The following is a 26,732-nucleotide window of genomic DNA, read 5'->3' as shown; positions in this document are numbered from 1 at the left end:
GCCATTAAGTCCCCTGAAGTTCCAGGTGACTATCCTGATGGGGTGTTTTGCCCCCACGCTCCTGCGGGATCAACCATACTTACCTGGTGGACGCGCCTCTGCAACCCCCTTTGTTTGAAGGTTTCCAAAATGGCCACGGTTACTGTCTCCCTATGAGGTGAGGCTCCTTTGTCCAGGGAGCACACAAAACTCAGGGTTTCCTCTTGTTCAGGGACCCTACAAAGTGATTGTTTGCAGCGCCATCTTATTCCAAGTCGCCACGTGTGGCCTGTTGTAGCCAGCCAAATGCCCTCAGTCTTTCTTTACCTGTCTCTCCCTTCTGGTGTTTTCTTCTCCCCTCCCACCCCGACAGTCTTCTTGCCACCCCTACCCTGTAGCTGCTCCCACTTCTCCCTCCCGCTGTTTCTTCCCCTAGTTGTCCCCCTATTCCCGCTGTCTGCCCCCTACCCTCAGCAGGAGGTTTCCCCCTTTGGGAGCTGCGCCGTGAATTCTCTCTCCTGCATGATTCCCAGTGCTAGCTATTTCACTGGTGTGGGGGCACCCCTCCCAGGGCTAGTTGTACGTCCTCCCATCGCTCAATCCTTGGGCTTCTTGTTCGTCATTCCCCTCACCTCCTAAGTTTTGCTGCACTCATTCCTACCTCCTTCTCTTTCCTCCCTCATCCCCAGAATGAGGTAGTGCAATCGTGCAAAGTGGTCGATATGGTGATGGTTCACAGTTGGCTGTACAGAATGTGAAAAGTAAACATTAAGCATTAAGAGTCTCTTTCTGTGGGCTCTTCATCACTGTGCCTGATGTTGCTTCTCTCGACCGTTCTCCGAGACAAACTTCTCCGTGTCCGCAGGGGCCGTGAAGAAGTGCTCCTTGCCTTGGAATGTGACCCAGAGCTAGGCTGGGTACAGAATACCCACACCTCATGCCGTTTCTGTACAGCGCTGCCTTCGCCCTATTAAATTCACCCCAACGCTTGGCCAGGTCAGCTCCAATGTCCTGATTAATCTGAATCCAGTGACCTTCCCAGTTAGTTTTTTGGATTGACTGGCCCAGCGCAGGATTCGTTCCTGGTATCGGTGCACCTTGGCAACTATCGTCCTCGGCTGTTTCCCAATTTTGGACTTTGGGAAAAGTGACTTGTGCACTCTGTCGATTTCTGGTGGGTTGGGGAAGCTATCCCTTCCCATCAGGTTGCCTAGCATTTGGACCACATAGTCCGTGGAGTTCTTACCTTTGGTAAGCCCATGATTCGTAGGTTTTGACGCCTCGGCCGGTTATCCTAGTCCTCGATTTTCGATTTCAAATTCCCCTGAATTGCAACCAGCCTTGCAACCTCCTTCGCCATGTTGATGATCCGGTCGCCTTGGTCTGATGCAGCCTTTTCCAGCCCCTTGATCGTTTCCTTCTGGGCTTCCAGTCGCCTTTCCGCCTTGTTCAGGGCCACCTGCATGGTCGCCATAACTTCGGCAACCCTTCACCGCAGCTTGGATGTCCGACTTGTGAGAAAGATCCTCCTCCCCATCCCCTGGTGTGGGGGGGTTTCTTGTGCGGCAGGCCAGTCCCTCTCGCTCTGGCGAGGCCCGGGTTTTGTTGCCTCGTGTGTTGGCCGTTTCCACATGTCCTCTGGAGTGGCTGTTGTCGGGCATTTTTCCCGACTCGTTGTGTTGTGGTAGTGGTGTGGGGATGATTTTGGTGTTAGCGGGCATTTTCCGGGCCAAAAGAGCCTATTTTTAAGGTTTGTGGGAGGAGAGACACCTGATGTGTAAATTTCCAGCACATCCCTGTCACCGGAAGCCTACTTTATCAAAGATAAATATTTGATCATTAATTTGTATCTTCCAGAAACTAACAATGAACAAAACACTAGAATAAACAGCAATTTAAAACATTTGGAAAGCTATCATTGTATTCAATGTGTTTTAAAATTGATACACAGAATCAAAAGGTCAAAATAAAACAGTGGGCTAAGTAATATTGCAGTTCAAAATTGGTTACATCAAAGTACAAACTTTATTTTGTACCATCTCACATATTTAAAATTAAACTTCTAGCAGTCATTTTAGAACTTAGCGACTGAGGAAGAACTGCCAGAATTTTGTAGGAAGTTTAAAAGTTTCTCTGTTTGTTCCTTCTTCCCATTTGTAGGGCCTGATATTATAACAAGATGTGTACATCCAAATTGGAAAAGTCTACAAACCTGGAACAGCTAACAATCCTAATTAGAGATATTCAAACTCTTCTGGCTGGAATTAGCCCGTCTGACAGGGACCTCACCCACCTGTGGGAGAACTGGCGAATAATCCCCATCAGTTCCATGGGGGAGGCCTGAAGGGGTCAAGTACCCTGCAGGCAGTTAGGTGGCAGCTGTTGGACCTGCCACTCAATTGGGGAGCACAAGATACTGCCCGTCGTGGGACACCAATGACCTCGTGGTATGGGCCTCGTGGAATGGAGCTCACAGGGGTGGAAGAGGTGTTGGGGGCAAGGGCAGAGAGGTGGTTTTCAGCTGCCCACACTTTTCTGATACTGGGTCCATTGATCAGGCACAGGGTGCCTGGTAATGAGGAATCCACCCGGGTGGTTATTGACAGTCCCAATAAGGTTTGCTGGGCAGCCTTCTGAGGGCACAGCAAAGCCACACAGCTCCCGTTAAATCCCTCTGACACTACTGCATTGTAGACGGCTCAGGGGTAACGGATGTCAATTGGCTCAATAATGCGCCTAATTGATACTGCCACGTGCAGTTGGGAATCCTGCTTCAGCCACTTCCACCTCCAACTTAATCAGGGGAGGTTGGCCAGACAATGGGCCTCTTCCCAATTAAGTGGGCCCAGTCACCATGCTACCCACTCCGATTGAACAAATTAAATTGAGCCCTTTCCTACTGATTTCCTGAAATGAACAATGTCAACCCTATGTTCGCACTTGACAGCTGCGAAGGATGCTTAAATAAATACAGAAAATGCTGGAAAACCTAAGCAGGTTTGGTAGCATCTGCGAAGAGAGGAAATGAACAGGAAGAGACAAGGTAAATTTCTGCTAATAATAATAAGATAAGCTGTTTCCACTGGAGATTCTAAAACCAGGGGGAAAAGTCTAAACATTATGGCCAGACTGTTCAGGAGAGATGTTAGAAAGCACTCCTACACACAAAGGGTGGTCGAGGTTTGGAACTCTCTCCCACAAACGGCAATTGATGCTAAATCAGTTGTTCATTTTAAATCTGATATAGATACATTTTTGTTCAGCATAGATATTAAGAGATGTGGGGCAAAGGCAGGTATGTGCAGTTAGGCCACAGATTAGCCATGATCTCATTGAATGGCAGAGCTGGCAGCAGGGGCTGAGTGGCCTGCTCCTGTTCCTATGTTCCCATGTAACAGAGTTAACATTTCGAGTCCATGTGACTATTCTTCAGAGCTGGCATGCTAACTCTCTTTCTCGCTCCACAGAAGCTGACAGATCTGCTGAGTTTTTATTTCAGATTTCCAGAATCACAGAATCACACAGTGCAGAAGAGGCCCTTCGGCTCATCAAGCCTGCGCCGACACGTGAAAAACCCCTGACCTGCCCATCTAATCCCATGTACCAGCATTTGGCCCATTGCTTTGAATGTTATGATGTGCCAAGTGCTCACCCGAGTACTTTTTAAAGGGCATGAGGAAACCTGCTTCTGCCACCCTCCCAGGCAGTGCATTCCAGACTGTCACCACCCTCTGGGCAAAAAAGGTTTCCCTCACATCCCCTCCAAAACCTCCTGCCTCTCACTTTGAACTTGTGTCCCCTCGAGAGTGACGTTTCAAATAAGGAGAACAGCTGTCCAGGCCCCTCGTAATCTTGTACACCTCAATCAGGTCACCTCTCAATCTTCTCTGCTCCAACGAAAACAATCCAAATCTATTCAACCTCTCTTCGTAACTTAAATGTTCCATCCCAGGCAACATCCAGGTGAATCGCCTGTGCAACCCCCTTCACATCCTTCCTCTAATGTGGCGACCAGCATTGCACTCAGTATTCCAGCTGTGGCCTCACCAAACTTCTGTACAACTACAATATGACCTCCCTGCTTTTGTAATCTATGCCTCGATCGATAAAAGCAAGTCCCATATGCCTTTTTCGCCCTATTAACTTTCTCCCTTCAGAGATCTATGGACAAACACGCTAAGGTCGCTTTGTTCCTCAGAACTACATCGTGTCATGCAGCTAATTGAAAACTTCCTTGTCAAATTACTCCTTCCAAAGTGCATCACCTCCCACTTTTCAGAGTTAAATTCCTTCTGCCACTTATCTACCCATTTGACGATCCCGTCTACATCTCCCTGTAACCCAAGACAGTCAACCTCACTGTTAACCACCTGGCAAATCTTTGCGTCATCCGCAAATTTACTGATCCTACCACCCACAGAGTCATCTAAGTCATTTATATAAATGACAAATCATAGGGGACCCAACACAGATCCCTGTGGTACTAGACACTGGCTTCCAGTTACTAAAGCAAACTTCTGTCATACGACGATAAGATATAGGAGCAAAATTAGGCCACTCGGCCCATCGGTGTGCTCCGCCATTCAATCATGGCTGATATTTTTCTCATCCCCATTCTCCTGCCTTCTCCCCATAACCCCTGATCCCCTTATTGATCAAAAACCTATCTATCTCTGTCTTAAAAACACTCGATGATTTGGCCTCCACAGCCTTCTGCAGCAAAGAGTTCCACAGATTCGCCACCCTCTGGCTGAAGAAATTCCCTCTCTTCTCTGTTTTAAAGGATCGTCCCTTTAGTCTGAGATTGTGCCTTCTGCTTCTAGTTTTTCCTACAAGTGAAAACATCCTCTCCACGTCACCTTCTGTCTCCTGTAACTAAGCCAATTTTGAATCCACCTCATCAAATTATCCTCTATTCAATGTGCATTTGCCTTCTTTATAAGTCTCTCATGTGGGACCTTGTCAAAGCTTTGCTGAACTCCATGTAAACTACATCAACTGCACTACCCTCATTTACACACCTGGTCACCTTCTCAAAAAATTCAATCATATTTGTTCGGTATGACCTCCCTCTGACAAAGCCATGCCGACTCTCCCTGATCAAACCTTGCCTGTTCAAGTGGAGACAGATTCTCTCCTTCAGAATTTTCTCCAATAGTTTCTCTACCATTGATGTGACACTCACTGGTCTGCAGTTCCCTGGCTTTTCTCTACAACCTTTCTTAAGTAGTGGGACCACATTAGCTGTTCTCCAATTCTCTGGCACCTCCCCACGGCCGGAAAGGAATTAGAAATTTGGGTCATTGCTCCTGTAATCTCCTCCCTCACTTCCCACAGCAGCCTGGGACATAATTCATCTGGATCTGGGGACTTGCCGACTTTGAAATCTGCCAGCACCTCCAATCCTTTATCACTTCCTATGTCAATTTGCTCAAGAACCTCACAGTTTCTCTCCCCGAGTTCCACACCTATATCTTCATTCTCCTGGGTGACGATGAATGTCTTCTGGCTCCACCCACAGATTGGGCCCGAACAGGTCCAATCGTTTCCTGGTTATCCTCTTCCCCTTGATATACTTAGAGAATATCTTGGGATTTTCCCTATTTTTGCCAGCCAGAACGTTCTCATATCCCTTCTTTTCTCTCCTAATTGCTTTCTTAAGCTCCTCAGTGCACTTCCTGTACTCCACTAATGTCTCTACTAATTTGCTGCTCTGGTACCTGCTAAAAGCCCCTCTTTTCCTTCTCATTGTATCTTTAATGTCTCTGGTCATCCATGGTTCTCTGGGCATGTTACTCCTTCCGTTAACCTACGGGGAACATATTGGCCCCGTGCCCTCCACATTTCCTATCTGAACGCCCCACCCCCACTGCTCTTCTGTAGATTTCCCCACAAGTAACTGATCTCTAGTAATTGCCTAGCAATGTAGTTGCCCATCTTTTATTCCTAAGCTCTACCCACAAAGATTCATTCGATGCCCCCTCCAAGATATCGGGCAAGATTCAGCCATCGCATTTTGCCTGGCGCGGAACCGGGCATAACAGGTGAATCCGGGGGAGCCCAAAATCAGGCTCAACGACGAGCCCCAGGCTGATTGCTAGTCAGCCAACTTGCTAAGTTCAGTGCGATCTGGACCACGCCATTAGGCTCATTTAAATATCAGGACACTCTATTCAGCCAGCGCCCGGGAATCAGCAGCTGCGCCTGCGAGGCATCAGCCAGGCACCGTTTAGAACTGGTTACCACAATCCTGGACCAGGCGTGATGGCACCTCAAGGGGGAGGGGGATGGGGAGGGGAGGGTGGGTTCTCACAGGCCATTAGAGCTCCCCTCCCTGGGTGGTCGGGACAGAGCAGGGCAGTACAAAGAACAAAGAACAAAGAAAAGTACAGCACAGGAACAGGCCCTTCGGCCCTCCAAGCCTGCGCCGACCATGCTGCCCTTCTCAACTAAAATCTTCTGCACTTCCTGGGTCCGTATCCCTCTATTCCCATCCTATTCATGTATTTGTCAAGATGCCCCATAAATGTCACTATCGTCCCTGCTTCCACCACCTCCTCCGATAGCGAATTCCAGGCACCCACTACGCTCTGTGTAAAAAAACTTGCCTCGTACATCTCCTCTAAACCTTGCCTCTCGCACCTTAAACTTATGGCCCCCAGTAATTGACCCTTCTACCCTGGGAAAAGTGGATAGGGGTTTCCAATCTTGCCACTGCAGCCGCCAAGAAACACTCTGCCAAACGTGCCTGAAACTAGACTTAGAAAGTATTCCGCTTAATCGCGTCCATAATCTCTCCTCACTGGAGTAATTACCTCCTTAACTAACAATGCAATGTTTCTCCTCTTTTATCCTATCCCCTGACACGCCTAAAGATTCTGTGGGGCAGGTTTTTTGGCCGAGCCTGCCCAGCGATCGGAAATTCCCACCCGTGGTCAGCGGACCTTTACGTGGTCCCCGTTCCATCCGTGGCGATCTTACGGCGGGCGCGGCTGAAAGATCCAGCCCCACATCTCGGAATGTTGAGCTTTCAATCCTGCCCCTCCCCCTCGTTCAATCACGTCTATGTGATGGCTACTAAATCACAATTCCACGTGTCAATTCTGTTTCACCTGTAATAACCCTGGCATTAAAGTAGAGGCCACCCGGCCTCTTAACACAGCTGTACTCCCTCTGACTTGATTGCTTTACTGTATTATGCTCTGTCCCTATTCTGCCAACAGTCTGTGTCTCTCTCCCCGGCTGAATTAGTTTAAACCCCTCCCAACAGCACTAGCAAACCGGCATTTCCAGCTTCCACAGTATTTTGCTTTTAAAGAAGTTTAAAAATTCCATCCAAGCACAACTGATTATAGAATTGCTGCAGTGCAGATGGAGGCCATTCAGTCCATCGAGTCTGCACCAACTCTCAGAAAGAGCACATCCCCACCCTATCCCCATAACCCAGTCACCCCACCTAACCTTTTGTACACTAAGGGGAAATTTAAGAATGTCAAATTACCTAACAGCATGTCTTTCGGGACTTGTGAGTTGAAACCGGAGCACCCGGAGGAAACCCACGCAGGCATGGGGAGAACTTGCAAACTCAAGACAGACAATCAACCAAGGCCAGGATCGAACCCGGATCCCTGCGAGACAGCAGTGCTAACCACTGTGCCACAATGCCGTCCTTCTGCTATGTCTCCCATTGTCCTCAACCAAGGATACTCCCTCCCACCCCCCCACTGTGATTGGCCAAATCCCTTCACCATGTCCAGTCTATTATTTCACGTATTTCTCTTCTCACCCCTTCCCACGTTCCTCCCAGAACTGGTATACAGTTTCCCTTGTCCTGACTTTCCACCCCACCAGCTTCCATATTCAATGAATCATCCTCTGCCATTTCTGTCAACTCCAGCATGACACCTCCACCAAACCCATCTTCCCCATCATTCCCTTTCTTCATTTCAAATGGACCATTCCCTCCACAACACCCCGGTCCAATTGTCAATCATTCCCAAAACCCCTTAATTTTCCACAGCTCCTATTCATGCAAGTGCAGGAGATGTAAGAGCTACTCAGTCAGTCCCACTCTTGTGCCCTTTCACAATGACCCTGCATTTTTTTCTCTTCAGATAATTATCTCTTCACCATCCAAAGATTTTAAACACTCCTTCCTGTGATTTATATATTTACATGTGTTTTACTGTTTTCACTACTCACAATATGGTCTGCTCTACACTGAGACGATCAAACGCAGATTGGACAACTGCATTGCAGAACACCCCTTTTAAGTCCACAAGGATGACCCTGAGCTTTTGGTGGCCTTTCATTTTAATTCTCCACGTTGCTCCCATTCTCACCTCTCTGACTTTGGCCTCCTGCAGTGTTCCAGTGAAGCTCAATACAAATTCGAGTAACAACACCTCATCTTTTGATTAGGCACTTTACAGCCTTCTGGATGCACCAAGTTCAACAATTCAGGCCATAATTATATCCCCACTTTGTTTTCCTTTCCTATGCCGGTTTTAGTTTTACCGTCTTGTTTTTCCCTTGATTTTGCTTTCAGACAGCAGTTTATGATTCTGCCATTTGCTCTTCCTCACAACACATCTTTTGTTTCATTACTTGTTCCATTACTAGTCTCTTTGACCTTGCACCATTAACCCTTTTGTCATTTAATGGCGTCTGCCTTTTATCCTATCATAAACTTTCCCTTTTGTTCTTTTTCCTACACTCCACCTTTTACTGGTTTGAAATCAATTACGTTCTTAATTTCTCCCGGTTCTGATAAAATGTCATTGACTTTAATGTTATTAACTCTGTTTCTCTCTCTACAGATCAACCTGCTGACTATTTTCAGAATTTATTGTTTTTATTTCATAGTTTCAGAATTCATAATGTTATTCTTTTGAACTAGAACCATTGAATTATAGAAGAGTAAGAAAACAGAAAGAGGCCATTTGGCCAAGTCCATGTAAGAGCTACTCAGTCAGTCCCACTCTCGTGCCCTTTCACAATGACCCTGCATTTTTTTCTCTTCAGATAATTATCCAATTTTCTTTTGATAGCCAGGGTTGAATCTACCTCGAGCACACTCACAGGTAGTGCATTCCTGACCCTCACTACTTAGCAGCATAAAAAACCTTTTGCTACGTTGTCTCTGGTTCACTCACCACCTTAAATTGGTTCTTGCCGTTTCTCAATCCTTCTGCCAATGGAAGCAGTCTCTTCCTATCCACTCTGTCCAGACATCTCATGATGTGAAGAGCTTAGGGTCGGCTCAGTGGTGCAGTGGTTAGCACTGCTGCCTCACGGTGCCGCGGACCCAAGTTCGATCCCGACCCCGGGTCACTGTCCATGTGGAGTTTGCACATTCTCCCTGTGTCTGCGTGCGTCTCACCCCCACAACCCAAAGATGTGCTGGGTAGGTGAATTGGCCACGCTAAATTGCCCTTTATTTGGAATTTTTAAAAAAATTATTTGGAAAGCCTCACTCAATCTCCTCTCAGCCTTTTCTTCTCTAAAGAAAGCAGCCCCAGCTTCACCAATCTATTCTCATAAATGAAATCCTTCCACCCTGGAATCATTCCTCCAAATCTTTTCTGCATCTTTTCTCTGAAGACACAATACTCCAGTTGAGGCTGAACCAGGGTTTTGCACATGGGAAAAAACAGCTGTAATTGTAGCACATCCCAGCTGGAATAACTGATATGTACCCGAGGGCAGCACGGTAGCATTGTGGAAAGCACAATTGCTTCACAGCTCCAGGGTCCCAGGTTCGATTCCCGGCTTGGGTCACTGACTGTGCGGAGTCTGCACATTCTCCCCGTGTGTGCGTGGGTTTCCTCCGGGTGCTCCGGTTTCCTCCCACAGTCCAAAGATGTGCAGGTTAGGTGGATTGGCCGTGCTAAATTGCCCTTAGTGACCAAAATTGCCCTTAGTGTTGGGTGGGGTTACTGGGTTACGGGGATACGGTGGAGGTGTGGACCTTGGGTAGGGTGCTCTTTCCAAGAGCTGGTGCAGACTCGATGGGCCGAATGGTCTCCTTCTGCACTGTAAATTCTATGAACCAGAAGCCAGTCAGATACCAGTCAGAAAGCATTTCGCCTCAAAGTTTGTCAGCCGAACTTAAGCTATGTCCGGTTTTGGTTTGCAACTGGAGACAGGCTGAAGTCGAACATGCTCCGTGCCCCAGTTGGGCCACACTGGGTTTCTGATGTGTCCCTATATGTCTGATTTAAATGTGAGTTTTGGGCAGCTGAACATTCATCAGCCTCACTTCTTTGAAAATGCGGCTGGTGTTTAATCTGCAATCTGAGAAAGATACTATGAAAATCCATTATATGCATGTTCATTAATTTTTTTGTCTCTGATTTTCTTTTGCGCACAATGAAATTACAGTAAAGGTAACATGACAATATATAGAAAATTTCCACATGTTGAACTGTACACAAAAACCCAAGAAATAGGGAGGGATTTGGCTGAGACCACAGATGCCTGGATCTACAAGATGCCTGCATGGCCAATCCTGGTGTTGCTGAGGAGGTGGAGGTGGAGGAGAGGAAGAGAAGAGGCTGGATGTGGTGGAGAGGAAGTGGAGGAAGTGAAGTTGGCAGATCCAAATGAAAGAGACCACAGCACTCGGGGAAATACAGATAAGATACATTATAGTGCAATTCTGGTTGAATTTGCTAATTTTCTTTTTGACATCTGTGTTTCATTATCATCTTTGGCAGATCTGACGTCTCCCTCAGTGTGAATGCAATTATTTGTTTAAATAATGGGGAGTATGAGTGCATCAACGCAAGAAGCAGCAGGCGATTTGGTGCCATTTAGTCCACACATTTCTTTCTCTTTCATTGGCACTGATGCTGTCTCTGCAGATACTGAACAGATTAGGTTTTGTCCTTTGGGTCAAGTTTCTGCTGGTTTACAAAATAATTGTTACTTTCCTCTTGGGCTTTTTATTGGATCAAACTTTTTTAATGCCATCCGCAGCCGGTGTCTGAGAGGAACTTTTAGCCAATATTACTGCTGGAAACTTGAGACTGTCAATACTTTTGCACTGTACATAATTCACAAATCCATTAAAAGGACCAGATTCCTTTTTCTTTATTCTGTGAATATCTATCACTGTGGAATAAATATCTTGCATATTAATCACCTTAGTTTTCTTGTCTCTGTTTTCATGAAGAACTGCATTCGCACAGATAAAGAGAAATATGCCAATTCCCAACACCAGTGGCCCTAAGATCTTCAGCTTATCAGAATGTATATAGCTGGCTACAAATTCAGACACAATCTCTAAAGATGTGGTGTCTGCTGCTGTTGTACAATTGCTGGTGGTGTTGCGAGACACTACATTTGTTTCAGGATCTTTGTAGGTCATGGGCCAATAGCCTATTACTACCATGGCAATCCCCCCTAACATCACCAAGATCCCAAAGGTGGTAATCAATCCTGAAATAGAACACAACTCCAATTTGGCTTTCACCATTACCAAGTCATTCTTCCTTTTGTTGAACACTTTCCTTCTGTGTTTATTTGCCCGTTCACTAGGTTGGAAGGAATCATTTGTCCTGGCTGAAATACGCAGGAGACCTCCTGTTGCAATCATGATCGATCCACTTAACAGCTTGATCTGAAAGAAAAGAAAATGGTAATTAATGTATTAATAATGCACAGGCTGTAAAAGGAGCGGAAAGACAGTTGCACAAGACATAATATGAGACCTCTGCTCTCCTATCCATCACATTTCGACATGTAAAAAAAGCTTTGATTATATTTTTGGTCGACTGTAGTTCAGTGGATAGAACCCTCGTCTCTGAATCACCAGGTCCCACACCAGAGACTTGACGCAAAATAAAGCTCACCCTGCAGCACAGTAAGAAGGGAGTACAGCCTTTCAGCTGAGATGTCAAAGCATTTTTCCACGGCAGGTAGGTATAAAAGATTGCATGACAATGTTTTTCCTCTGGTGTCATGGTCATTTTAAAATTTGTTAGCCAACGTTATTAAAACAGATTATCTAAACACTGTCAAATCACTGTTTGTGGAAGCTGGTTGTGTGCAAACGAGCTACCACATTTCTGACAGTGAATATACTCCAAAAACTACTTAATTGGCTATAAAGAACTTTGAGATGTCCTGAGGTTATTAAAGGTATATATGAAGGCAAGTCTTTCTTACTTTAATTGTATAGTAGAATACACATTGAGGAATAGTAAAATAGCCATGATATTTTGTAATAAAAAAACAATTATTTGTTCAGTAGAGCCCTTATATAATCCGGTTGTTTCTTCTAGATTCCTTTGATATGGCACAAAACTTCAAAAGTATGGTGAACGGTGAGGAGAACAGTGAAATACTTGCAGAGAACATAGACAGGCAAGTGGAATGGGCGGGCTTCCACAAAGTGTGGGGCCCATTCATCAGCCTGTTCCAAGACCTGTTTGAGGCCAACAGCAACTCGGGAAAGGGGAGGGGGAAGGAAGGGAGGAAGACAAGAGAAAGAGGCAGAGATGGGGAAGGGGAGAAGGGAACCCAAGGGGGCCACAGAGTGGAACACAGGGGGTAAAAGGAGAGGAGGGGAGGGGCCACGCAGCCCCCCCCCCCCCCCCCCCCCACCGCCAACGACAAAAAACTAATGACCTCAGCAGAAAGAAATAGAATAGTGTGTGGTGCCAAAGTCAGAAGGCATCACTAAGAGGGATACTAAGCCACCAACAAAGGAAGGGGGGGGGAGAGATTGGGGGAGGGGGGGGGGAGAGATTGGGGGAGGGAGCCGGGGCAAACCACATGTAAAAAGCTGTGTAAATAAGAAATGACTTTATTTGTAAATATCAGACACACTTGAGAGGTTACTCTGTAAAAACTGGAAAATACCAATAAAAACACTTCAAAAAAGTTAATGCAGAGAAGTGTGAAGTTATTTGTTTTGGTAGGAATAATGACGAAAGACATAAATAAATACAATATATACGGGTTACAATTCTAAAGCTGGTGCAAGAGCAGAGGAACCTGGAGTATACAGGCACAAACCATTGAAGGCGGCAGGGCAAGTTGAGAAAGTGGTTATTAAAGTAGACAGTATCCTGGACTTTATAATTAATAGTTATAAGACACAGATTAAGGAAGCTATGATAAAACTGTATAAAACACTTGTCCAGCCTCAACTCCAGTATTGTGTCAGTTCTGGGCATCCTACTTTAGGAAGGATGTGAACACATTAGAAAGAATTCAAAAAAAGTTCACTGAGATGATGGACTTCAGGTACATGGATAGATTGGAGAAGCTGGAGCTGTTCTCTTGGGAGAAGACAATATTTGATGGAGGTATTCGAAATCATGGGCCAGGATTATCTAAAAACATGGCTAAGTGTTGATGCCGGCTGAAACACCGGAGTGTTTCATGCTGGGGTCAATGGGCCTCTTGGCCCAGCGATTCTGTAGCCCACAGGGAGCCAGCACGGCGCTGGAGTGCTCCGTGCTGCTCCAGCTGCCGTATGCCGCTTGCGTGGCAGCGGTGTGCAACATGGTGGAACCACACAGCGGGCCGGCGTGGAAGAAAGTAGGCCCCCCCCCGATCGCGGGCCTGGCTGTCTTGGAGGCCTCCCCCCGGAGACTGATCCCCCTCGTCCCCCACCAGGACGGCCACCGCAGCTGCAATGTCGAACTACCGCCGGATGGAACCATATGTGAACCATGCCAGCGGGAACTCGGCCGGTCGACCACAGAGAATCGCCGCGAGAGCCTCTTTCAACGGCCCCCGACCAGCACCACGTCGACCGCGTGCATGCGACTGGCACCGATTCACCGGTCGCCGAAGGTTCTAAGTGGGGTCTGAGGCCCCATTCTCCGCCCCGTGCCGAGAGCCATTTTGGTGCGGAGGCTCGGAGAATCCCGGCCATGATGTCTGGATAGAGTAGATAGGGAGAAACTGTTCCAATTGACAGAAGAATCAAGAATCGGAGGGTGCAGATATAAAGTGATTGGCAGGAGAAGCAATGGTGACATGAGGAAGAATGTGTAGCAAGTGGTTAGGATCGGGAGCATGGTGGAGGAAGATTCAATTAAGACTTTTTTAAAAATTTAGACAATTATCTGAAGAATAAAAAATTGCAGGTCAATGGAGGAATGACAGAGGAGCGGCACTAGGTGAGTTGTACTTGCAGTGAGCCAGCACAGACACAATTAGCTGAATGGCTTTCTTCTGTGCGATAACTATTCGATGATTCTATGATTTCTGTTAAAGACATCATGAGTCTTTTCAGTGGTTAATTGGTAGCTCTGACATTTTATTTGACTCTTTTTAGTTGTTTCCTGGTCAGAGGTCTCGGCAGTCGGTCACGTTATGGCTGCTCATTGGGGCACAAGAGTAGGGACAACGGTTGCCCCCAGAATTGGTAACCAATCCAGGGATCGACATGGTGTAGCCACGAGCGGTTGTCTCTCCCAGTGCATCCCCCACCCTCCCCCATGGCAGCCCACCCCTGCGGACGGTTCCCCCGCCCCCAGCTGAGAGTCCCACACTCCCCATCAAGCACTGGGGTGGCAAGCCCAGCACCCCCGGGCTATTTTTTTGTGAGCAAAGGTGGCTACTCACAATCTTGGCTCCCCTCAGAAGCCCTTCTGCCAGGTTCACATTTTTCAAAAGGAGTACTAATCAGCGCCAGCATGAGCACTTTCTGGGGAGGTAGCTGAATGGCATGAGGCCGTTGGATATGGGGTCACTCCAGTTAATTGTATGGAAATGGGGCTTAAGTGATGATAATTGATTTCTCACCATGCTACGACAAGATCCTGATTTTGCCTATGGGAGCGGGCCGGTTGCAATGCGAACTGGCGCCTTGCATAAGCCGAAGAGTCTTGCTTCTTCTCTCCAAAATATAAAACCTGGGAACACAGTGGCCTCTATTCTCCGCCCGACCCCCACGCTGGGGGGGAGAATCGCCGGGGCAACGCGCGAATCGCGCCATGCTGCCCCAACCCCCACACGCGATTCTCCCACCCCCCTGGAAACCAGCGGCGCGCGATTCGCACCGGGCCGCTCGGAGAACCGGCGAGTGACGATTCTCCTGCCTGGATGGGCGGAGTGGCCGCTACGACACAACAGGTTCCCGATGGCACCGTCCACCCCTGGTCGCTGCCGGCGGGAACTCTGCGGGAACGCTGCGGGGGCGGCCTGTGGGGGAGGGAGGGGGGCTCCTTCACCGGGGTGGCCTCCGATGGGGTCTGGCCCGCGATCGGGGCCCACCGATCGGCGGGCCGGCCTCTCCCCCCCCCCGGTCCTACCTCCTTCCGCACGCGGCACCAGAACACCGCCGCCATGTTGGTGAGGGGTCGGCGTGCGTAAGACGTTCCCCATGCATGCGCAGGATGGCACGGCCCAACTGCGCATGCGCAGGTTTGGACTGCCCCGACTGCGCATGCGCGGCTTGGCGCGGTGCCCATTTGGCGCCACGTAAGGACGCTGAAGCAGCGTGAACCGCTCCAGCGCCGTGCGACGGCGTTCACGACGGCACAAACACTTGGCCTCCATGTCGGAGAATCGCCCTCATAGTTCCAGCAAGCAGGCTGTTTCAACTTTGAGTCTTCTGCTTAAAGGCACATCCCGATTATGGGTCCACAGACCAAAATAAGAAAAGAAAAGAAATTGGAATAAAGTAAATAAACAAGAAGAACTCTTACAATAGAAACATATAAAATAGGAGCAGGAGTAAGTCATTCAGCCCTTCAAGCCTGCTCTTCCATTCAATATGATCATGGTTGATCCTCTATCTCTATGCCGTACTCCCATACGGACCCATGCCTTTAAAGTCGAGAAATCAATCTATTTCCTTCTTAAACATATTCAGAGACTTCCAGGTTCACCACCCTCTGAGTGAAGACGTTTCTCCTAATGTAATTGATAGCAATAGATTACGAGGAGAGGTTGAGTAGACTGGGATTGTACTCGTTGGAATTTAGAAGGATGAGGGGGGATCTTATAGAAACATATAAGATTATGAAGGGAATAGATAGGATAGATGTGGGCAGGTTGTTTCCACTGGCGGATGAAAGCAGAACTAGGGGGCATAGCCTCAAAATAAGGGGAAGTAGATTTAGGACTGAGTTTAGGAGGAACTTCTTCACCCAAAGGGTTGTGAATCTATGGAGTTCCTTGCCCAGTGAAGCAGTAGAGGCTCCTTCATTAAATGTTTTTAAGTTCAAGATAGAAGTTTTTTGAAGAATAAAGGGATTACGGGTTATGGTGTTCGGGCCGGAAAGTGGAGCTGAGTCCACAAACGATCAGCCATGATCCCATTGAATGGTGGAGCAGGCTCGAGGGGCCAGATGGCCTACTCCTGCTCCTAGTTCTTATGTTCTTATGTTATGTTCTTCATCCCATCCGAAATAGCCTGTCCCATATCCTGATTGGCCATGCTAAATTGCTCCTTTGTGTCCAAACCTGGGGTTACGGGGATGGGGTGGGGGCGGGAGGGGGGGTTAAAGTGTCTTTCAGAGGGTTGGTGCAGACTCGATGGGCTAAATGGTCTCCTTCTGCACCGTAGGGATTCTATGATTCTATTAACTGGGAGATGCCCAAATATAAATATACTTCTATTGCTATCAATTACATTTGGGTAAATCTTTACGACACATATTGAATGGCAGGTTATTCAACATGGTTTCAGAGACATTGTTGGCTTTCTCTGTGCACAACAAAATCAGAAGCCTGTTTATAAATAATGAGTTTATGATATTGTTACACAGTGCCGAGGCAATCCTCCCTGCAATCAATAATTCCCTTATAATAAAATGTAATAATATTTCTATAGACAATCTTGCTGAAGGCAGATAAGATACATTTATTTGAGGAGTGTAAATGTCAGAATGCCAAATTTTAATACATGTAATCTTTGGTGCAAATAAATAGAATATCCCATTATAAAAGCCTTTGGATCTCATTCTATGCAGTCCACTGTAAAGGTTTAACCTTTGATATGTGCATCCAAATCACTTCATCCAGAATAAAACAAAAAAATGTCGATTGACCTTTGAAGAGAATGTTGTCACTCAAATGATTGCCCAAAATGGGAGCACTTGTAGACAAAAATAGAATCATTTCCACTTACCTAGAAAAGCTTGGGTTGACCCTGGGGCTCACAGACCATAGACCAGATTAGTGAAATTGAGAAAAGTATCTGTTAAAGCTGCATAAAATAAGATGTAACCCTTTCAGCATTGCCCGTGTGTGTCAGAGTCCTTTGCCTCGTAGAGCTGAGTCAGAGATTGATCAAGTACGGCAGGTTTCCAATGTTAGGTGGGCAAAAATAAATAATTCAGAAGTACAATAGGTGCTAGACAAATTTCCCTAGTCATGAGGTTTTGGACTGTTGTCAGGAGGATTAGAGCACATCTTGTTATTTGAGCATTGCGTGATCTCTATTTGTTGACTCAATAAGGTTACTCGATGCTGAAGGCAGCTTGATGTGGCTAATGTTATCCTGATACTGCTGTTGCTATGATACCAGCCAATGACACACAGGATGCAAGCAATTCTCTTTTTTACTCTTTTCCATAACAGCCTCTTCACATTCTTGTTTAATTTTCTACTAACTTGATGTAGTGCTTTCTTTGAAAAATTAATTTGGAAATGATGTATGCTATGTTTTATCTACCAATTAAAAAAAGAAATACTGCGTGATGTAGACATGCAAGTGCATCATTTGCGAACAGATTGTAGCTAGACAATTGTGTAAATCAGTCTGTCGCTGAATTGGATTTATTTTCAAAACCAGAGGCACTTGCAATGACATTAATTATGTCACTGATTAGATCAATTTCTTTGGTAAACCGAGAATAATAAATCATGTGTTAATCTACACACTAATTAAAACATGTTCCATACACTATGTAAAACCATTGTAAAGTCAAATCTGCCCAGAGCTTTAGCATGTATTTTTAGAAAGAAATGTAAATGCTGTTTATGAATAATGCAACATATAGATGAACATAAACACTTTATAACTACTTCAGAAGTGCTCTATTAAAAACAACTGTGACTATTGTTACAATGTTTTGTTCTGTTGTGTCCAAGATGCTGAATTGCTGGATTCAAAGCCATAATTAGTAAAAAAGCTATATATATCTATTGGAGAATTGATTTCACTGAAGGGCCGCTATGCAACTGAAAGCAGATTTGTCTCTACATGTAGTAAAGGGGCACTATGCAGCATGATGGGTCAAACCTGACTGGAGAAGGTTCGATGAACAAAGTCAACATGATGACCAATGGAGAATCCGGCCTCGTGAAAATTTTAAAGAATCACACTGTTTTGATCGATGGTGAAGCAGGGAGCATGAAAGATATTAGAATTAGACTGAAAATAAAAGAAGGAATCCAAGCAAAATGCTTGAAGGCAATATCTGAACCACGTGCTATTAGGCCAAAGGTGGAGCCTGACTTAGAGTGATTTGTGAATTCAGAGTTTTGAAACCTGTCAGCATCAGTGAATGGACCACACCAATAGTTCCAGTCATCAAAAAATATAGATCCATAAGGATCTGTGGGGACTTCAAGGTCACCATAAATCAAGTGTTATGTGCTGAACAGTACCCACTACCTCACATCGATGGCTTAATTGCAGGATTGGCAGGAGCCCAATATTTCAGCCCATGACGGAGGCGCCGGCACTTCGGAATATTAATCCTTCCTGAGATTGTTGAACCACTATGGAAGATTTGTTCCAAACTTTGCAATAATTCTGAAACTATTGCATAACCTCTTATGCCAGAACAAGAAGTGGAAATGGCTGGATCAATGCAGTAACACTTTCATGAAAGCCAAAATAGGGTTACTTAAATCTGAAGTTCTTACACAGTTTGATCCTACGTTACCCTTACAGATGCATCTCCTTATGGTGTAGGATCAGTGGTCTCTCACATCATGTCATCAGGTGAAGAAAGACCCATTGCTTTTGCTTCTCAAACTTTGAGCAAAGCTGAAAGTAACTCTGCCCAGATTGAAAGGGAAGCATTAGGGATAAATTTTAGGAACAAAATTCAATCAATTCTTGAACGGGAGAAAGTTCACATTGTTGGTGGACCATCATCCATTAACTATCAGTTTTGGACCACACATGGAAATTCCATCACTTTCTGCAAGTAGAATGCAAAGATGGGCATTGCTTTTGTCTGCACATACTTATTACCATTAAGTACCGACAGTCAAATCTACACGGTATTGCAGATGGACTTTCAAGATAACAACTGCCAGATAGTTTGCTAGACTGCTCAAATGGGAATATCTTCTATTTTGAACAATAGACAACACACCAATTACTTCGAAACAAGTGTGGAAACACTCGGAGCAATACAGTACTCTCAGAAGTGATGAATGTAGTATTACGAGGGAAGACTTCAAAATTACACCTAATCTGAAACCCTAATACTCCAGCAGACTGGAACTGTCAGTGCAGTCAGGATGTCTTCTATGGGGGCTTAGAGTGATCATTCTGCCATCATTGAGGAAATGGGTATTAGAGAAACTACATGAAAACCATTACAGAACCGTATGCATGAAGAAAATATCGAGAAGCTATTTCTGGTGGCCCGGACTGGACGCAGAAATTGAAGAGAAATCTAGAAATTGTTCCTCCTGTGCGAAGGTCAGAAGCCAGCCACCCTTAGCCCCGCTGCATCCATGGGAATGGTCTGGAGAAGTTTGACAGTGTCTAGATGTGGATTTTGCAGGACCTTTTGAAGGACATATATTCTTGGTGACAGTCGATGCTCACACCAAGTGGCCAGAGGTCTCTGTGATGAAAACTACCTCATCGGAGAAGACTATTGAGAAGCTAGGAGAAGTGTTCAGTCATTTTGGATTCCCTGAACAACAGGTAAGCGACAACAGACCTCAATTTGTCTCAGAAGAATTTGTAAGTTTCTTACAAGAGGATGGTATTTGACATATAGGGTGGGATTCTCCACCCCCCCCCCTCCCCCCCCCCCCCCCCACCGGGCCGGAGAATTGGCGGAGTGCAGTATGAATCCTGCCCTTGCCGGCTGCCGAATTCTCCGGCGCCGGGGATTTGGCGGGGGCGGCCCCCCCCCCCGGCGATTCTCCGGCCTGCGATAGGCCGAGTGGCCGCCCATTTGTTGCTGGTCCCGCCGGCGTAAATTAGAGTAGGTCCTTACCGGCGGGACGTGGCGGTAAGAATCACACTGTTTTGATCGATGGTGAAGCAGGGAGCATGAAAGATATTAGAATTAGACTGAAAATAAAAGAAGGAATCCAAGCAAAATGCTTGAAGGCAATATCTGAACCACATGCATGAAAGAATCCTGCCTCCGGGGATCTGCAGGGGGGTCTGGCCCCGGGAGGTGCCCCCACGGTGGCCTGGCCCGCCATCGGGGCCCACCGATCCGCGGGTGGGCCTGTGCCGTGGGGGCATTCTATTACTCCGCGTCGGCTGCTATTCCTCCGCCATGGCCGACGCGGGGATGAACCCTCCCTGCGCATGCGCTGGGGTGACGGCAGCACACGCTAGCACCCCCGCAAATGCGCCAACTCGCGCCGGCCGGCGGAGGACCTTCGGCGCCGCTGGCATAGCGCCAAGCCCCTTCCCCGCCGGCCGGCGCGGCGCAAACCACTCTGGGGCCGGCCTAGCCCCGAAGGTGCGGAGGATTCCGCACCTTTGGGGCGGCCCGACGCCGGAGTGGTTGACGCCACTATTCGGCGCCGGGACCCCCCGCCCGCCGGGTAGGGGAGAATCCTGCCCATAAAGTCTGCACTGTACCACCCTGCTAGTAATGAACTAGTAGAACGTTTCATCCAAATTATGAAACCTACCTTGAAAGCAACCAGGGAACAAGATTCGCTAATCAAACATCTTAACAAGTTCCACGACCAAAACCTCTCCTGCACTATTAATGATGAAAAGACAACTTGGTTGCATGTTCAATATGTTAAAATCTCCAAAACTAAAGAGATTGCGCAACAGCAAGTTCAAATGACATAGGAGAAAGCAAGGCAAGGCATAGGGTATTCCACTAAGGACAAGGAGCTTTGGCTAGGAACTCTGCCACAGGGGAGAAATGAGTTTCTGCCACAATCCTTGCACAGACTGGACCTGTCTCTTATACTTATACTATTCCAGACCAGACATGACGTTATCTGGAGGAGACATGCAGATCAATTGCTGGCTGGAAGAATGGAATTGAGCCTGCCGAAAATCCAGGCTCAACCCTAACAAGTCATGGCTTGACCCTTCCTACAACACCGGCACTGCTGAGGAAAGCAATGCCTCACCTTCTGATCAGTCATAGGAACACCCCACAATAAACCAGACACCGATGACATTAGTGCAAAAACGAAAATGGCAAAGGTTACCACCAGTGTGAAGAAGATGCCAGATGTTCGCCATCAAACATTCCGAAAGCGGGGACTTCCAGACTATCTGACTTTTTTAAAAAATATGTTTATTCAAAGTTTTTCCAACAACAATTTTCAACCAGTTAAACCGCCCCCCCCCCCCCCCGTAACATAAAAGAAAAAGAAAAAAGAGCATAACAGAACATACACATATCAATCAAACATAATACAGAACTTATACAATGGGTTTTTCACGCAAATATTAACCCTCCCATATGCTTTTACACATACCACCTGGGAAAAAAACCCTCCCCCACCCGCCCAAATATACACCCCCCTCTCCCTCCCTGGGTTGCTGCTGCTGCTGACCGAGCTCCTTCTAGCGCTCCGCGAGATGGTCTAGGAACGGTTGCCACCGCCTGAAGAACCCCTGCGCAGACCCTCTCAAGGCAAACTTTATCCTCTCCAGCTTAATGAACCCAGCCATGTTATTTATCCAGGCTTCCACACTGGGGGGTTTCGCGTCCTTCCATAATAGCAAGATCCTCCGCCGGGCTACCAGGGACGCAAAGGCCAGAATACCAGCCTCTTTTGCCTCCTGCACTCCTGGCTCGTCCGCCACCCCAAATAGTGCCAGCCCCCAACTTGGTTTGACCTGGACTTTCACCACCTTGGACATAGTCCTTGCGAAACCCCTCCAGAACCCATCCAGTGCCGGGCACGACCAAAACATGTGGACGTGATTAGCCGGGCTTCCCGAGCACCTCCCACATCTGTCCTCCACCCCAAAGAACCTACTCAGCCTCGCCCCTGTCATATGCGCTCTGTGAATAACCTTAAACTGTATCAGGTTGAGCCTGGCACAAGAGGAATTGACCCTACTCAGGGCATTCGCCCACAGACCCTCTTCAATCTCCTCCCCCAACTCCTTCTCCCACTTGCCCTTTCATCTCCTGATATATCGCCAAAACCTTGATTTCTCCGACCCATACACCCAAAATCACTCTGTCCTGAATCCGCTGTGCTGGGAGCGACGGGAATTCCCTCACCTGCCGCCTCACAAGCGCCCTCACTTGCATATACCTGAACGCATTTCCCGGGGGTAACCTGAACTTCTCCTCCAGCACCCCTAGGCTTGCAAATGTCCCGTCTATAAACAGGTCCCCCATCCTTCTGATCCTTGCCCGATGCCAGCTCCAAAACCCCCCATCCATCCTCCCTGGGACGAACCGATGGTTCTCCCGGATCGGGGACCACACCGAGGCTCCCATCTCACCCCTATGTCGTCTCCACTGCCCCCAGATCTGTAGTGTTGCCGCCACTGCCGGACTCGTGGTGTACATTGTCGGCGAGAGCGGCAGCGGTGCTGTCACCAGCGCCCTCAGGCTCGTTCCTTTGTAGGACGCCATCTCCAACCTCTTCCATGCTGCCCCCTCTCCCTCTATTACCCACTTACGGATCATTGCTACGTTGGCTGCCCAATAATAGCCCTCCAGATTCGGCAACGCCAGCCCTCTCCTGTCCCTACTACGCTCCAGAAACCCCCTCCTTACCCTCGGGGTCTTGTTTGCCCACACAAAACCCATGATGCTCCTACCTACCCGCTTAAAAAAAGCTTGGTAATCATAATAGGAAGGCACTGGAACACGAAAAGAAACCTCGGGAGGACCATCATTTTAATCGACTGTACCCTGCCCGCTAGCGAGAGTGGCAACACATTCCATCTTTTGAAGTCCTCCTCCATCTGCTCCACCAGCCGCGTCAAATTAAGTTTGTGCAGGGCCCCCCAGCTCCTAGCTACCTGGATCCCCAAGTACCGAAAGCTCCTTTCCGCCCTCCTCAACGGCAGGTCGTCTATCCTTCTTCCCTGGTCCCCTGAATGCACCACAAAGAGCCCACTTTTCCCTACATTGAGCTTATAGCCCGAGAAGTCCCCAAACTCCCTTAGGATCCGCATGACCTCCATCATCCCCTCCACTGGATCTGCCACATACAGCAACAGGTCGTCTGCATACAGCGACACTCGATGCTCCTCTCCCCCTCGGACCACCCCCCTCCAGTACCTGGACTCCCTTAATGCCATGGCCAAAGGCTCAATTGCTAATGCAAACAACAGGGGGTACAGGGGGCACCCCTGCCTCGTCCCTCGATACAGCCGAAAATACTCTGACCTCCGCCGATTCGTAGCCACACTCGCCACCGGGGCTCTATATAGGAGCTTAACCCAACTAATAAACCCCTCCCCAAACCCAAACCTCCGCAACACTTCCCAGAGATACTCCCACTCCACCCGGTCAAAGGCCTTCTCCGCGTCCATAGCTGCCACTATCTCCGCCTCTCCCTCCACCGATGGCATCATAATCACGTTTAGGAGCCTCCGCACATTGGTGTTTAGCTGCCTGCCCTTTACAAATCCAGTCTGGTCCTCATAAATCACCCCCGGGACACAGTCCTCAATTCTCGTAGCCAGCACTTTTGCCAGCAACTTAGCGTCCACATTGAGGAGCGAGATCGGTCTATACGACCCACATTGCAGTGGGTCCTTGTCCCGCTTCAGGATCAGAGAGATCAGCGCCCCGGACATTGTCGGGGGCAGGGTCCCCCCCTCCCTTGACTCATTGAAAGTCCTCACTAGCAACGGGGCTAACAGGTCCGCATACTTCCTGTAAAACTCAACCGGGAACCCATCTGGCCCCGGGGCCTTCCCTGCCTGCATGCTCCCCAGTCCTTTAACCAGCTCCTCCAACCCAATTGGCACCCCCAAACCAGCCACTTCCTGCTCCTCCACCCTCGGGAACCTCAATTGATCTAGAAATCGTTGCATCCCCTCTTCCCCCGCTGGGAGCTGAGAGCTGTACAGCTCCTCATAAAAGTCCTTAAATGCCTCATTTACTTTCACCGCACTCCGCACCATAGTTCCCCTGCTATCCTTGACTCCACCTATCTCCCTCGCTGCCATCCTCTTACGGAGCTGATGTGCCAGCATCCGGCTCGCCTTCTCCCCATACTCGTATGTCGCCCCCTGTGTTTTCCTCCACTGTGCCTCTGCCTTCCCTGTGGTCAACAGGTCAAACTCCGTCTGGAGGCTTCGCCGCTCCCTAAGTAGTCCCTCCTCGGGGGCCTCTGCATATCTCCTGTCTACCCTTAGGATCTCCCCCACTAACCTTTCCCTTTCCCTGCCCTCTCTCTTCTCCCTGTGAGCCCTGATGCTTAACTCTCCCCTGACCACCGCCTTCAGCGCCTCCCATACTACCCCCACCTGCACCTCCCCATTGTCGTTGGCCTCCAAATACCTTTCAATGCACCCCCGCACCCTCCCGCACACCTCCTCATCCTCCAGTAATCCTACATCCAGACACCAAAGCGGGCGTTGGTCCCTCTCCTCTCCTAACTCCAGCTCCACCCAGTGCGGGGCATGGTCTGAGATGGCTATGGCCGAGTACTCCATTCCCTCCACTTTCGGGATCAGCGCCCTACTCAAGACAAAAAAATCTATCCGGGAGTAGGCTCTGTGTACGTGAGAAAAAAAAGAAAATTCCATGGCCAGGGGCCTAGCAACTCTCCACGGATCCACTCCCCCCATCTGGTCCATAAACCCCCAAAGCACCTTGGCCGCAGCCGGCCTCTTCCCCGTCTTAGATCTGGAGCGATCTAATGCTGGGTCCAACACCGTGTTGAAATCCCCCCCCATTATCAAGCTTCCTGCCTCCAGATCCGGAATCCGCCCCAACATGTGCTTCATAAATCCAGCATCATCCCAGTTCGGGGAGTATACGTTTACCAATACCACCCGCATCCCCCGCACCATCACGTATCGACCTCCATTGTCCATTACAATATTCTTGGCCTCAAACGACACCCGCTTCCCCACCAGTATTGCCACCCCTCTGTTCTTTGCATCCAGCCCCGAGTGGAATAATTGTCCTACCCATCCCTTTCGTAACCTGACCTGGTCTGCCATCTTCAAATGTGTCTCCTGAAGCATGACCACGTCTGCCTTCAGTCCCTTTAAGTGTGCGAACTCTCGGGCCCTCTTAACCGGCCCATTCAGGCCCCCCTCACATTCCAAATTATCAGCCTGGTTTGCGGGAAAAAGCCCGCGCTTTCCTAAGCTGGCCCCGCCCCCTCTGGCGCAGTTCCTTTTGCGGCCTTATCCCAATTCCCCCATCCCGGGCCTCCCCTCCCTCCAGCACCGACGCCCACATTCTCTCACAGTCTCCCCATCAGATCTCTTCCCCCATCCCCATCCATCACCCAACCCGTGGAACATTCCCTACGCGTAGTTAAAACCCTGTATACAACCGACCCCCCCCCCCCCCCCACAACCACAGACCCTCAGTTTGAGTCCAACTTTTCAGTTTATATAAAGGTCCAAGCCTCCTCAGGCGTTTCGAAGTAGTGGTGTCGATCCTGAAATGTGACCCACAATCACGCTGGCTGCAGCATTCCGAACCTCACCCCCTTCCGATGGAGCACCGCCTTGGCCCGATTAAAACCAGCTCTCTTCTTTGCCACCTCCGCACTCCAGTCCTGGTAGATTCGGATCTCCGTATTCTCCCACCTGCTGCTCCGCTCTTTCTTGGCCCATCTCAAAACACACTCTCGATCCACGAGACGGTGAAACCTCACCACTACCGCCCTTCGCGGCTCGTTGGCCTTGGGTCTCCTCGCCAGGACCTGATGAGCCCCATCTAGCTCCAGGGGATGCGAAAGGCCCCCGCTCCCATCAGCGAATTGAGTATCGTGCTCACATATGCTCCAGCATCGGCCCCCTCCATTCCTTTAGGGTGACCCAGAATCCGAAGATTCTTCCTCCTCGACCTGTTCTCCAGGTCCTCGAATCTTTCCGCCCACCTCTTGTGTAACGCCTCGTGTGCCTCCACCTTCACCGCCAGGCCCAAGATCTCATCCTCATTCTCCCCAGTTTTTTCCCGCACCTCCTGGATCGCCGCCCCTTGGGCCTTCTGGGTCTCCACTAACCCCTCGATCGCCATCAGCATTGGCGCCAGCACCTCTTTCTTCAGCTCCTCAAAGCAGCACCTGAGAAACTCCTGCTGCTCCGGCCCCCATGCCGCTTGATCTACGCCCGCCGCCATCTTGTTTTTCTACCTCGCACTTTTCGCTGCTCCAAAAACGCTTTTTTGACCACTCCACTCCTGGTCCAATCCATATACTATGGAGGGGGGACCTTGCTCACCTTCCCACACTGGAAGTTGTCGAAAAAATTGCTGTTGGGGCTCCTCAATAGAGCCCAAATGGCCGTTTTAGCGGGAGCTGCCGAATGTGCGGCTGAGCTCCGCATAGCCGCAACCGGAAGTCCCTATCTGATTTATTGACTATTGTTCATGTTAAACTTGTTTTGAACTTGTTGGGAACAGTCACTTTAAGAGGGGAGGAAATGTTATGTATTTACA

At 48.4% G+C, this 26,732-nt stretch overlaps 1 protein-coding gene and 1 pseudogene across 1 annotated transcript in view; one reads left to right on the top strand and one right to left on the bottom strand.

Moving 5' to 3' along the window:
* Positions 1-9,821: 9,821 nt before the first annotated feature.
* LOC140411707 (transmembrane protein 200C-like) lies at positions 9,822-17,368 on the bottom strand (annotated as a pseudogene).
* LOC140411475 (G-protein coupled receptor family C group 6 member A-like) overlaps positions 11,876-26,732 on the top strand; it is a 161,279-nt gene continuing 146,422 nt past the window's right edge. The window contains exons 1-5 of the mRNA XM_072500572.1: positions 11,876-11,900; positions 12,267-12,348; positions 13,174-13,295; positions 18,851-18,952; positions 19,731-19,904. Of these exons, the coding sequence (XP_072356673.1) occupies positions 11,876-11,900; positions 12,267-12,348; positions 13,174-13,295; positions 18,851-18,952; positions 19,731-19,904 (505 nt within the window). The remainder of the gene's footprint in view (positions 11,901-12,266; positions 12,349-13,173; positions 13,296-18,850; positions 18,953-19,730; positions 19,905-26,732) is intronic.

Source organism: Scyliorhinus torazame, chromosome 4, assembly GCF_047496885.1.
Source record: "Scyliorhinus torazame isolate Kashiwa2021f chromosome 4, sScyTor2.1, whole genome shotgun sequence".
NCBI lineage: Eukaryota > Metazoa > Chordata > Chondrichthyes > Carcharhiniformes > Scyliorhinidae > Scyliorhinus > Scyliorhinus torazame.
This window is presented reverse-complemented; position numbering and strand designations above follow the sequence as displayed.